The following is a 14,570-nucleotide window of genomic DNA, read 5'->3' as shown; positions in this document are numbered from 1 at the left end:
CAGTAGATGGCTGAGTTAAAATTTGAACTCCTGTTCCCACATTTTTTCATTTCGCCAGTGTTTATAAGTAAATGTGACTGCAGTTGTCCATGTCTTGAATGACAAGGATTCTTGAGGAGAGGTGCTTAAGGCAGATGGTGACCTGTTCAGCAGTAATGTAGCCTGTATTCCTGTTGTCACTTAGTTGGAAGAAGATTCAGATGGCTGAGATGAAACTGTGCATGTAATGAATTGAACAGAGGTTTGCCTGACTCGCATGGATGTTTCTTTGCCTTCTAGGAAGATTTCCAACCCGCAGCAGCCTCAGAGACCAATTGGGAGTCAGTCACAAGCTCTATCTCAGTAAGTAATTTATTTTTCTGTTGCCTGCAAAGACAACTGATGGAGAAGTAGCTAAGGTCAACCCTGGGATGACTTCAGCTGCATGAAGGATCTATGGCTGGACCCAAAGCCAGATCTCAAACATGATGTGTTCTTCCATTTTTTTTAGGTTATAGTGGGCTATGTCAGATGCCCTTTTTTCTCCTCTTTCAGAAAGGTTTCCAGGAAATGTCAGTACCCCTTGTAGGAACACAGGATAGACAATGACTTAAATATTTATCAGTTTCAAAGCAGAACATTGCAACTAAAGGACTGTCCAGACATATCAAAGGTATGAAACAGTTCAGGGCCTAAGCTCAAGTGGGGAATTTTGAAATAGTTTTTTGAATATTCCAGGGGATTCCATTAACCTTTGCATTTTCAAGGATCTTTTCAGATGTGAAAAATCCATGTTTATGGTAACATAACTTAAGTGCAAGGCAGGCTTGTGTTCTATTTGGCTTGGAAATAAAACATAACTCACCCTGAAACTATAAAATGGTTCATGCTCCATTTTTGTTTCCTCCAAATTTAGTCATTTCCCAGTATTCTGTATACTTATCTACTTTGTACAGAAAGAGCAGACTTTGTTTTCACCAATCTTATGGGTAGCACTTATGTAGCAATAAACTGCAAGATAATAAATGCAGTTGTTCATTAAAAGATTAAGAGCATGGAGAAAGCTTGTCCATGGTTCTAAAGTGGGTTAGTGTGGCTGAGTCAGAGTTGATTTTTTTTTCCACAAGTGATGTTCTATCTTTTGTTCTTGGAGGGATTTTTTAAAAATTCCCTCAGATGCCAGGATTTCTTCAGCTATGGATTCTGTGACTATTTAATTCACCTGGTGTGGCTGCTGAACTAGAACATGATCTGATTGAGATCAGTGAGGTCTCTAATGGTGATATTAAGAGTGTTTTGTTCGTTTCTGATGGTCAAGAATGCATGCTCTGAACCTAGCTGAGTATAGGCAATCATTGTCAGGAAGGTGAAAATTAAAATAAGGCAGGTAATACTGAGGAGCTGGGAGGCTAGGCAAGAGGTGTGGGCAGTTAGCAGCCCAAGACTGACAATTCAAGGTACATGCCAGTGGCAGCTTTTGCCATTCAGGACCTAGTGGTCTATTCGGTCAGGAGATCCTCTGGCTTCTCAAGTATCTTACACATGATAGCTCAGGGTTATCTAATCATTCCTGCCCAAAGGGCAGAAATCAGTTTAAAGGACCCTTCACTGATTCAGGATAATCCAGGTCCTCTTAAAGAGAAGGATTGTCCTGTCCATTTGGTGCATCTGTGGAAGCTCAGCTCTAGGTCCAAACCCATTGGAAACTCTTCTGGGTTGAGTTCCAAGTCCAGGTTCTGCTGAGTCCTCTAGGAAGACCAGGGAGACCTAGCTTCTTTTTCATTCTGATTTTCAAGAACCTTCTGGAGTAGGAGCAGGGGCCCTTGGACCTACCATTTACTTCTGTATAAACCATTCTTTGTTTTTGTTGAAACCGGTTTACAGTTTTCAGAACATTTTTACAGATTTTTATCATTACTTTAAAATAATTCACCTAGCTTTAAAATTGATTTTACAAACATATAACAAAAGCTGAATGAGATCAAATTTACAGTGCAATTGAAAGAGGCACACCCAACTAGTATTTCTCTCAAAAATAGTTCTTATATAATTGCCTCGGAAACAAAAATATTCTCGTGGGTTGATTAGATCACCTAGTCACTCATAAATATTTTCTTAAATATCATTAGTGTTTCAAGTCAAAACTTGAAAAGAGCAGTAAAACTCACACACAAGGACACTTTCACATTTTACCTACGGTTTGGATTTGCTCTTCAGACTAATGTTAGAAGAGACTGGACTCCCTCCTCCTCCTCAGGGATTAAGATCCCCTCCACAGCTTTCTCTTGGAGAAATATCTGAATACACACTACACCTTAGGTACTGATAGGACCAACCCCAGGAAACTCCTTGCCAGGAGTTCCTCAGAGCCATTTAAGTAGCTTATGCTTGTGTCTGAATGGCTTGATTGATGTTTCTGCTTTTGTTTCAAAAAAGAGGGAAGAATTTTAATTTCAAAGCTTTCATATGCTGCCATGCAGCTAACTTTGGCCAGCTCATTTTGACTTTTTGGATCTTAGACCCACATGATACAAAGCTAATTGTAAATCATCTGTTGTGTATGAGCCAGGTAGACTGTAAATCCTGACAATACAAAGTTGAATGGGAATTTGGAATTTTGTTACTGAGTCATAAATTTAGCCGCCTTTAGCATAGGATGCCAAGAGGAATCTGAAAATCAGAAGTGACGTGCTTCAATCAGGGTTCAGCTTCTATGAGACACACACACACACACACACACACACACACACACACAAACACAAATACACTCCTAGATTAAGGAGCTGGCCTGATACCTTCAGCAATCTATCTCATGTCTCACACGCTACTCCCCAAACCCCGTCTGCCACCTACTCCCTTTCCCTACAGGACGTGTTTGAAATCTCCTAAATTACACCAATGGTAGGTTATGCTTTTATAAAACCTCTTAGTTTTGCTAAAGACAGACTATTCCCCTAAGAGCAAGTAATCTTTTGGGGACCTTTGGATCTTGATTGGCTAAAAAGAAAAAGTGTTACCTGAGAGTGAGAATATAAATGTGGGCTTTACTGTCTGGGACTCTATAATGCATAGGCATATTATTTCTCAGTAGGAACGCAGCTGAGTTTCAGAAATGCAAGTTTTCGTTAATCTCTATTTTTCCTGTAGAGATATGAGATATTTGCCCTTGGAGGATCTTATTTGTTTGGCAGTTTCTTTAAAGACATTTAGAAATCATTGTAGACTATGTGCTTTCCATTTCCTTGTTAATGGGTCATGAATTTTTACAAAGATGTTTGCTACATGGCTCATTTACCTCTAGATTGTACAAGGGTTAGTGAAGTAAGTGCTTGGAAAGTTAAGTGGGGGTGTATTCCATGGCAAAATACATAATCCCTTCCAGACTTTCAATGATGTTGCATTCCCCATTTGAAGAGTGTTCCTGAGAATGTTTTAATGGCAACTGGGATCCCTCACAAACTATAGCACTTAAAATGCACACACACATGGGGAGGGGGAAGGGGAAGCTGGGACGAAGTGAGAGAATGGCATGGACATATATACACTACCAAATGTAAAATACATAGCTAGTGGGAAGCAGCTACATAGCACAGGGAGATCAGCTCGGTGCTTTGTGACCACCTAGAGGGGTAGGATAGAGAGGGTAGGAGAGAGACGCAAGAGAGAGGAGATATGGGGATATATGTATATGTGTAGCTGATTCACTTTGTTATACAGCAGAAACTAACACACCATTGTAAAGCAATTATACTCCAATAAAGATGTTAAAAAATAAATGCACGCACACGCATGTGAATCTTCTACTCTTAGGTCAAGGGAGCCAGTTTCATGGCTCATTATCCTTGTTGACAGTAAGCTGGTTAAAGTGCCAAATTTTATCAAGATGTCTCCAGAGTAAATTTAAACCCTGTTCACAGAACGTCTACAATGCTAGGTGAGCTACAAAGATGGGACACTGAGGCTAAATGGAGAGGATGAATGGATTATTCAAGATTTGCATGGAAAGGAGTTCAGAATTTACCTGCTCACCATTATTTGTTGATATGGATATGATGATTTGAGACTTTGAACCAAGAAATTGGATGATTTATTTTGATATTTCCATTTAGCTGGTATTTTTTTTAATGATTACAATTCAGATGACCTGGATGTTTTATGACCTTCCTGTTTTTGATTTGCAAAAAAGTGAATGACTATGACTTACCACTTAATTGTTCTTATTTAGGAATATAGCAAGACTATGGCATAGTGGCTTAGCATGATATTTATGTACATGATGTCTTGTAATCAGAAGTCTGTTTATGTTCCTTCCATATGGTTTTGTGACTCTTGTATTTCATAACAATGGACTTTTTCTGAGTACACTGAGCTGTATGTCACTCTTAGGGGGTATCCTATCACTCTCCATCAGTAACGGACCCCACTCTCACTGCGGATACTCTGGACAAAACAATTGCAGAATTTGATACTGTGGAAGATCTGCTCAAGCACTTCAATCCAGAATCATGGCAAGAAGATCTTGAGAATCTGTATTTGGACACCCCTCATTATCGAGGCAGGTCATATCATGACAGGAAGTCAAAAGGTAAGAAACAAATAAGGTTCTTCATAAGCAGATAAAAGTGCTAATAGTAATAAGTAAGAATTCGCAATGCAATGTAGTTAATTCACTTACATCAGATGATTACTGTTAGTTCATTATCACATATCTTTTACACAGCACCTTCAAATGATGTTCTGTATTTTGTCCAAACTGTGTTGTTTGTATGGGACTAAGAAAGGTTTGATTCAGTCAAAGATCTATCATAGTTTGGAGTTAGAAAAGACCTTATAAAATCATCTGGACCAATTTTGTGCTTCTTGGCACGTAAGGCATTATCAGTCCCACCGTAAACAGTAGAAGCAACCAAAGTCAGGGAAGGTAAATAACTCTTCAAAGGCTGCATGGCAATGGAGAGGAAAGGAGAGTCATGTTCTCTTGCGTCCAATGGCAGTGCCTGTGTAACAGTCCCCTGTGCCTCTCTGATGGATATGAATGTTGAATTAGCCCGGGACTCAGTCATTTTTGGCAGGAGAGGCTTCTGGTAAAGTAATGGTCAAGGGGCTTCCCTGGTGGCGCAGTGGTTGAGAATCTGCCTGCCAAAGCAGGGGACGCGGGTTCGAGCCCTGGTCTGGGAAGATCCCACATGCCGCGGAGCAACTAGGTCCGTGAGCCACAACTACTGAGCCTGCGCGTCTGGAGCCTGTGCTCCGCAACGGGAGAGGCCGCGACAGTGAGAGGCCCGCGCACCGCGATGAAGAGTGGCCCCCGCTTGCCACAACTAGAGAAAGCCCTCGCACAGAAACGAAGACCCAACACAGCCATAAATAAATAAATTAATTAATTAAAAAAAAAAAAAAAGTAATGGTCAAAACTCTGGAAAATTTCACTCTACTCATTCAATGTCCATTCTGAAATTTTTTATGAGGTCCTACTATGTGCTTTGTGCCCTTGGTGGTTCATAGGATATAAATGTCTCAAGGAAGAAACCAATATCTGGGATATTTTGGACAAGTGTGAGGGCACACATTCAGCTGGAAGGTTCAGGAAAGCAAATGAAGGGAGAAGAAAGGAATATTCAGGCAGAATTAAAACATCATGAGTTAAAACAGTAATACTTACACTCTTAAAAAATAGGTATCCTAGTACTACATCTGAGTGATATGATCTTAGGACATGGATGTTTATTTGAATGTTTAACTCAAACTAATATTGAAATAACTTGTAATTACCTCATTGAATAAAACTATAATTTCTAGTCTGTTATGTTTAAGATTTGTTATTATTTAAACTTTCTCTACAAGTCTTGTAAGGCTGGCTTGCATCATAGATATAAAGGTATTTAGGACAATACAGCTTGTTTCCTATACTTTGTAATAACATGGGTACTTTCAGGAATTAAAAGGAACCCTGGGCCCTTTTGTAGATAATGTTTATGTTGGTAAGGACAACATATTAAAACATGTAGGCTGAAATGACTAGTTAGTTAACTCCTGCCTGGGTCTGCTGCTTATGGCTTAGGTCATAATCTTATATACTTAAAGTGCACAGCTAAGTGGGGACAATAGAGTCAGTGGTGGCCCTGATGTTATGCAGATATGTCATATGTAGGTCAGTGTAACTCTCAAATCGAATTTCCCCAGGGTTCAGATTGGATTCAACTCAGAGAAGAAATGGCTTTTCTATAAAGCGTTGCTGTCTTTGGATCTCTACTAGGTCAACTTGAAGGAAAGTAAAATACTCACTATGTTTTGAAAACCCCAGAAAAAAATATTAAAAATGGTATTGGAGAAAGAAATGATAAAATCTGACTCTGTCTTCAAGTATCTTAACCACTGTAGCTATTTGAGGGACAGCCCTTCTTGACACCTATTTTTTTGAAGTATTAAAATTTAAAAATCACCTAAATTCATTACTTATTTTTCCCCAGATACTATGTTGAGTTGGAGGCAAGGTGTCTCAGTTCAAAGCCTAACCCTGCCACTTAGAAGTTTTGTGACTTTTTCAGCAAGTCACTGACTCTTCCTGGGCCTCAGTGTCCTCATTGACAATGTGTGTATGATAACACCTACTTTCGGGAATTGTTAGGGGTGCCATCGAAAGCACTTGGCACATAGTACTTGCTCAAGAAATGTTAGCCAGCTGCAGCTACTGAGAATTCTGAAATGTTTGCCTCACTTCCCTGGTGAAGCCTTTCTTGTCCCTTGTCATCTCCCTGTGAAGCACACCACTCCAAAGTTTGGAGTACTTGAGATGCCACAGCATTTATTTGTCCTACTACTGCATTGCTATTTGTATCTTTGTGTTTTCTCTAAGGGAATATGAGAGCCTAGGACCTAAGGGTTTCAACTCTGGCTAAATATTAAGTCACCTGGGGAGCTTTAAAAAACTATGGGTGCCTAGTCCTATCCCAGTCACAATGACTCAGAATCTCTGAGAGCAAGGCTGGGGTATTGATATTATTTTATGGCTCCTAGGAGATTGAGACCAATCCTTAGAGGCAGCCAGGGTTGAGAGGTGGTTCATCCTGTATCTCCAGTAAATTGGCACAGTCTCTGACACATTTTAGCTGCTCGGTTAATGTTTGTGGAACTGAAGATATTAATAATTCAGTATTAGTATATTTCTAACATTTATAGAAACCCACCCCATAGACTAAGGATTGTAGCTTTATTAAGAATGTCTTTGGTTACCGAAATAACCTTGCTAGAGCATTCAAGGCACCATTCTACTTATTTCTGACAGCGTAAACATTTCTCTCCCCTGTTGGCTTAGATTTCATTTCTCAATCTCTTGTTTAAAATGGCCCTAAGGCAGGTCTGTACCCTTTCATTTAACACTGGCAAGCCACCACTGTCTCTGCACTTGTATAACTGTGCTGATTTAATTGTTTATCATTCCACCGATGCTGAATCACCTGCCTGTATCACAAAAGCAAAGGAAATCAGGTTTAATATTTCAGCTGTTATTTTCAGCTTTTAGAACTTAAAAGTACAAATTCATGGTTTGTATCCTGATGTATAAGAAAGGGGACAGTGAATAAAAGAGTGAAAACCGAAAAGTAGTTATAGATGATGGAGGTCCATTAAGTGTCAAATAAAATGTGAACTTTATAGGATCCCTAAAAAAGTTTTCTACTATCAGTATAATAATCTCTTAATGATGTTGTACAGAAACAAACATCATTTTTGAATATCTATTGAGCATCCATTCTTCTGATTTGCCCAGACTGATCAAAAGTGGCATTTTTCATGATACCAAAGAACAGGATTCTAAGATGACCCTTGAATGTGAATATATAAATCACAAAATTTTATAAACTCTAAAATAAAGCACAAACACACTAGGTGAAGAACTTATGTAATGAAGTAGAAAACAGTTAATAAAATTAAATTTTACTTCCACTGTTATTTGAAGGGAGATTAGGTGACAGTGAATTTTTAGTTCTCCTTAAGAAGAGACTTAAAAATGAGAAGCAAGAGGACAGTAAAAGTTTAGGGAGAAGAGGGAGAGAAAAGAGACATAACTTTGCCAAGTATTGAAGCCAGAACTTCAGCGTATAAGGTCCACTTTTTTCAAATTCACAAGTAATAGATAAGCACAAACTTGTCTGTAAAACCTTCTGGACTGATGATAATAGGACAAGTTAATATATCCAACTTTCAGTTTCCTAGGGGGTAATGGAGAAAAGGGTAGCATGGATAATTGAACTCTGTAGATAAGTACAGTTCCAAAACCGAATTTTTGCCAATAATTTCAACCCCATGCCTTCAACCTCAACGCTGCCCAAAAGTTTTAAAAAAAAGTTGTTTGAAATACAAGTTGTATTTACTTCTTCTGATGAACATGCCAATAACATAGTAAATTTGCCCATAATTAGGTAAAATATTATATGGATGTTCTACAAACTATGTAATCACTCTCTGAATCATTGCATGACCACTGTAGTTTAACTGAAATTACACTGCAATTCCTTTAAAACACAATACTTTGAACTTGGTAGCAATGTATATTTACTGAAGTATATAGCATGAAATCTGACATCTCTACATTGAAAAACTATCGGCTGTAAACTCTACTAGACTGGGCAATAATTGAGAGGTGATTTATGGAGATTAACAATGTAAGTGAGATGAAGTCTTTTACTTATTCCAGGAGAGCTTGACTTTCCTGAATGATGGTGTGTTTGCCATAGAAAAATCCAACACATAATAGCAAGAGGAAAACCTGTTCTCACAGTTTGTGTTGTGATTAAAATATGGATATAATTGTTGAGGCACTCCAACTTAATAGTTTTGAACTACAGTAATGCTTGACAAAAATACAATTTTCCCCATATTAGTGTATACATGTCAATCCCAATCTCCCAGTTCATCCCACCACCACTGCCACCACCCCGCCCTGGCTTTCCCCCCTTGCTGTCCATATGTTTGTTCTCTACATCTGTGTCTCTATTTCTGCCTTGCAAACTGGTTCATCTGTACCATTTTTCCAGATTCCACATATATGCATTAATATATGATATTTGTTTTTCTCTTTCTGACTTACTTCACTCTGTATGATGGTCTCTAGGTCTATCCACGTCTCTACAAATGACCCAATTTCATTCCTTTTTATGGCTGAGTAATATTCCATTGTATATATGTACCACATCTTCTTTATCCCTTCCTCTGTTGATGGACATTTAGATTGCTTCCATTACCTGGCTATTGTAAATAGTACTGCAATGAACATTGGGGTGATGTGTCTTTTTGAATTATGGTTTTCTCTGGGTATATGCCCAGTAGTGGGATTGCTGGGTCATATGGTAATTCTATTTTTAGTTTTTTAAGGAACCTTCATAGTGGCTGTATCAGTTTACATTCCCAGCAACAGTGCAAGAGGGTTCCCTTTTCTCTGCACCCTCTCCAGCATTTGTTGTTTGTAGATTTTCTGATGATGCCTATTCTAACCAGTGTGAGGTGATACCTCATTGTAGTTTTGATTTGCATTTCTCTAATAATTAGTGATGTTGAGCAGCTTTTCATGTGCCTCTTGGCCATCTGTATGTCTTCTTTGGAGAAATGTCTTTTTAGGTCTTCTGCCCATTTTTTGATTGCGTTGTTTGTTTTTTTAATGTTGAGCGAGTCGCCATTTTTTGATGCAGGGGCCAAATTTGATGTGCATTCCTCTTTAAAAAATCAGTAATTTAATATTGAGTGAAGCAAACATATTGATATTAAATTGAGTCCAAATGATGGAGTTTGAAATATATGATTTTCACAGACTCTAAATGCTTAGACGTTGTAACTCTGGGACAGTTACCAACCCATTTCCCAGGATCTAATATCAATTTGTGATTTCTTACATGACATTATTTTGCTGTAAGATCTAAAACACTTGATTCTTTAATTTAAAACTATTTATTGGTAAATAACTGGCATAAGAAGCTGATGAGTAAATGAAATAAATATGTTTCATATAAAATGTTTGAATTGGTTCTAAATTCTCTTAGATACAAATATCTTTTATGTTTAAATTAGTCATTTATTGCTGTTTCTTTGTCATGCCCTTTGTCATACTAACTAGAAAGAGCCAAGCTCTGGAGATGTCATTCAATGGGTATATAGTTTCAGTCATGCAAGATGAAAAATTGCTAAAGGTCTGCTGTACAACACTGTGGTCATGGTTAATAATACTGTACACTTAAAAATTTAAGCAGATACACCTCATGGTATCTGTTGTTTAACATGTTTTTTTTATAAATGTTCTTTTTTGTGAATATTTGGTAGAAGTTGCCCATAAAAATAATTAAAAAACAATTTAGAATGTAGGAAACAATTTCAAAGTGTATTAAGATATGAACATATTTTAGAAATGACCTAAAGTCACAGTAAATTGAATGCTTACAACTTTCTCTCTCTGCCTATTTGATATCTGGTTGAGAATTTGCAGAAAGCCCTTGGCTGACGCTAGTGATGAATCAGATAAGTCAATCTTGAGATATCCTTCTGTAACTATCTATCGGTAAATTAAACAAACAGAGGTACTACAGACGTTAAATCAAATGGATTTCTTTTTCTAATTTCTTGTGTTGAATAAGGGTTAGCTTTACTGAGTTTCCTGAACCATGTGGTATGTACCAAGTAAAAGCTTTCTTTATCATTATTAAAATTGTTTACCATAAATTTGATAGAAATAGAGCAAAAGAAAGAATGTGATAGTGGGAAGAGCATGGACTTTGGAGTCAAGTAAACTCATAATAAAATTCTAACTCAGGTACTAATGGTGCCCTTGGAGAGTTATGTGCAGACCTCTGAGCCTGTGTTTTTTCCATTTGGTAAAATGACTCTAATGATAACAACTTTGCAAAGTCGTGTGAGGATTAATAATAGCAGAGTATCCAACTCTTAGTGGGCCCTCAATAAATGCTAGCTATTATTATTACTTGAATACAGAACTCTGCACAGAACCAAGGTATTTCTGTGGACCCTGCTCTCTTCCTTGTAAGGCTCTTAGATAAGCATCAGTAATCTGGAGAGCCTCCTACAGAGTATCCAAATATTGTCATATTTAAGTATCTGTATAATCAGTACACTCATTAAAAGTTTACAATATAATTGCCAAGTACTAAACTTTTCTATGATATATTTACCCAGAAATTTCTGGCACCCTTTTGCTTTTTGGACATTTCCTTTTGAAAGCTTATTTTTTAGATTTTAGCCACTCTTTATAACCCATATGATTTGTAAGTAACTAGATTCCCCACTCATTCAGTTTGCCAGCAAGCCTTAATAAAAACCATATTATCATTTATAGTGTTACATGTGTCTATGAGGGCACACACATAAAATGTTTGAAGAAGATCTCAGCACAGGGACAAGGACCTTTATGGTTGTTTATTCTCTTACTGCCACTGCAGCCTCTGATTTTCTCCTATAGTGGCTGTCTGTCTTTGTGGATATCCTAAGCCCACTCTCATCATCAAAGTTATTCCTCCCATCTAGGCATATAATTCAAATGCACATTGATTAAGAAATCCATTTTGCAGTAGAAAACCATAGGTAACTTTTAGTGTCTGAGTGGACAAATGTGCCTTTTCCACAACAGTCACTCTTGTTAAAGATGAATGGGTTTGCCTTGTAGTTCCTGTACCCATTTTTACCTGTGTAGCATTGGGAATCCTCTGCAACATCCTTGTGCTCAGTGCCCCTATGGACTGAAGGAGAGAGCATACCCTTCCTAGAGCACACATTCATGCAGAAACTGCTGGTGCTGGAACATCTGGCTCATTAAGTGTCTTTACTTGCAAAGGACTGTGCTGAGTGCTACGTCCCATGAAATTTAACTAAAAACAACACATCATCATTGTTTTCTGACATTTCGATCAAGGTGGACATGACCTTCCTTTCCTTAGTGATCACCAATTGCAGAATCTTAGCCACTTCTGGTTTAGGTGATTCTGTTCTTAACCTTACTTCATTGATCTGTTTTACTCATTTCAAGGTTAATGTGAGGCATACCTACTGAGAGCTAGGGTCTGGACCTTGCTTCAAACACTTTTAACTCATTCAAGCTCAATGAATTTCTTGGCAGGAGAGTATTGTTATTTCCATTTTATCTAATAAAAGAAACAAATCCAGAAAGGTTCAGTGACAGCTATAAAGTAGAGAGCCATGACATGAACCTGGGTGTGTTGGCTGCAAAGTCAATGCTGTGGGGGACCCAATAATGCGTAAAGCTCAGAGACTCATAGCCTAGTAAATGAGAGACAAGAGAAAGATCTCCTTGATTCTTACTCATCGCCTAACCTGTTTTCTTATTTTTCATTGCATAGATGTACTTCATACATCCCCCTAGAGTTCAGAGAATTGCCTTATGATGGTGTCAGCTGCTTTCATGCCTAATCCAATGCCTTGCAGATATCCTTGCACTCACCCATTCATTTTCCAGCAAGTATTTGTCAAATGCCTACTATATGTCCAGTGACTGTAGGCAAGTCACTCAACTCTTCTGCATCTCAGTTTCCACATCTATCAAATGGGAATAGTAGTCTCTAAGATAACAGTTTGTTATGAGAATTCCATGAGACTTGAGTAGGTGCTCAGTAAATTTCTGTTCGCTCATTGCTTAACAATGTTTTTAAACCCTGACAATTAGGAATTGTCTGAGTGGGAACATTTTACTGTGATTTAGATTAATTTCTATAAATACAAGTGGTAAATGTTTCCATTCTTCAGAAATTAAACCAGCAAATGGAGTCATGAGATTCATGATTTTAAGTTTAAAATACCCTGATATTCCCTCATTAAAAGTTATAAGATAATTGTTCTTTCCAGACTTATTTGCACTTGCAAATTGGGGTTGAAATGTGGAAACAATTTTCACAGTTATGTGCTAATTTATAGAAGAGGGAATCTGAAAATCACAGTGAGGTTGTAATGTCCATAAAGAGGAATAGACTCCTCCTGGGAAATTTATGAAACTTGAAGAAGGCTGAGAGCCCTTAGTTGCTTGGTATAAAAATACTACAATTATTTATATATTCCCCTTACCTCCCACCGCCACATAAAGTGCCATAAATCTAGTGTTGTAACATCAAAGTCAAGTTTCTAATAAAGCACTTTACGTAACAGACTGTGGGACTACTCCCCATTTGGCAAAAGACATATTCCTGAGCACTTTGAGATGTGTATCAGAGAGCCAGCCATCTGGATGCCATCCTTTACCCATGTGGCACAGCTTCTAGAGCCCATGGGTCTTGGTGCCAATCTTCATGCATCGCAGTTCATCCTTGATAGAGCTGGTTCTAGAACCCTAGTTTTTCAATTCTAACCCAACAACCATCAGTAGTTTGATTCATTTAGATAGTAGTTACTGAGTACCTATTCCTTGCAAAGAAAATCTGGATTGATTAGTGGCCTATAAATGGCCTGAACTTTTTCTAATTTTGACTTTAAGTTTATGGGTATCCCACAAAAGATAGATATTTAAGAAAAATCAGAAATGTTTGTCTTGGGGAGCCATAGTGACTCCAGTTATTTTTTATTGGATTTAATTAGTTATTTCAAATATCCTGAAATGGCATGTGTGCTTAGACTACAAAAAAAAAAAAAGTTGTAGTTTTTTCATCAGTATGCTGCTTCTAACTGTTGAAACCAAATGGTTTTAGGAAAGGTGGACTTAAATGACCTACATTTGGTCCTTCCACTAGGGGCAAAGCACTAGGAGAGGGGAGATAAAAAGATGATTAACTCTGCTTTCAAGAACCTTATGGTTTAGTGGACAAGAAACACCTAAATAAAGAAAAGGATAAAGCAAAGCCTACAAAGTAAGTGCTATCATAGAAGGCAGAGAATGTGTGGTGAGTATATAGTGAAGGGGTCAGAGGAGATGTAGGGTGAATGTGCCTTTTGACTTAGAAGATTAAAATGACATAGTGGACTGAGATGCCAGAGAAGGTAAACTAGAATGACAAAAGCATGGTTTTAAAAAAGGCACGGCCCTACTTCAAGCACTTCCTCTTCTATTGCCAAACCTGCACTGATATAGAGGCTGCTAGTGAGTGCCTGCTAAGAGAGTTCATAAAGAATTTTAGCCTGTAAAGTCTCAATTTGGTTGTATTAAGATGATTACTGGCTAGCTGCAAGAATATAGAGAAGTTTAACTGAACACTAGCAGATTCAGGAAGATAAAGAGAAAAAAGGCTGGTGACACACATAACAGAATAAAGACTGATGAAAGGCCAGCACAGTGAAAGCCAACCAATAAACTTGACACCCAGAAGAGACTGAACCAAAGAAACCATCCTCCTATTGAACAAAACAAACCATGAATCAAACATGCATGGGAAGGAAAAATAGTTTTCTTACATTCAATGTGAGGACATTATTTTGTTTCACAATGAATTTTTGTATTCACAAAAAAATTGAAATGATTAATTCAGAAAAGGCCTTTAAATTTTTATCATAAGCTGATCACCACCTATGCTGTGTTTGCCAAGCATGTGAAATACAATATTGGCTTTATCTGTCCTATAGAAAGAATCTCTAGGGTTCTATCATTTGTTGCC

The 14,570-nt window shown here is 37.8% G+C and overlaps 1 protein-coding gene across 2 annotated transcripts in view; it reads left to right on the top strand.

Annotated features, from left to right (window-relative positions):
• Nucleotides 1-14,570, top strand: part of PDGFD (platelet derived growth factor D) — a 226,782-nt gene that overhangs the window by 197,916 nt on the left and 14,296 nt on the right. For both annotated transcript variants that reach the window (XM_082339987.1, XM_082339988.1), the window contains exons 4-5: nucleotides 280-342; nucleotides 4,366-4,564. In XM_082339987.1, coding sequence (XP_082196113.1) covers nucleotides 280-342; nucleotides 4,366-4,564 — 262 coding nt within the window. The remainder of the gene's footprint in view (nucleotides 1-279; nucleotides 343-4,365; nucleotides 4,565-14,570) is intronic.

The sequence above is a fragment of the Balaenoptera borealis genome (assembly GCF_965194805.1).
Source record: "Balaenoptera borealis genome assembly, chromosome: 11".
Taxonomy (NCBI): domain Eukaryota; kingdom Metazoa; phylum Chordata; class Mammalia; order Artiodactyla; family Balaenopteridae; genus Balaenoptera; species Balaenoptera borealis.
The sequence above is the reverse complement of the archived record's forward strand: the minus strand, read 5'-3'. Positions and strand labels throughout refer to the sequence as shown.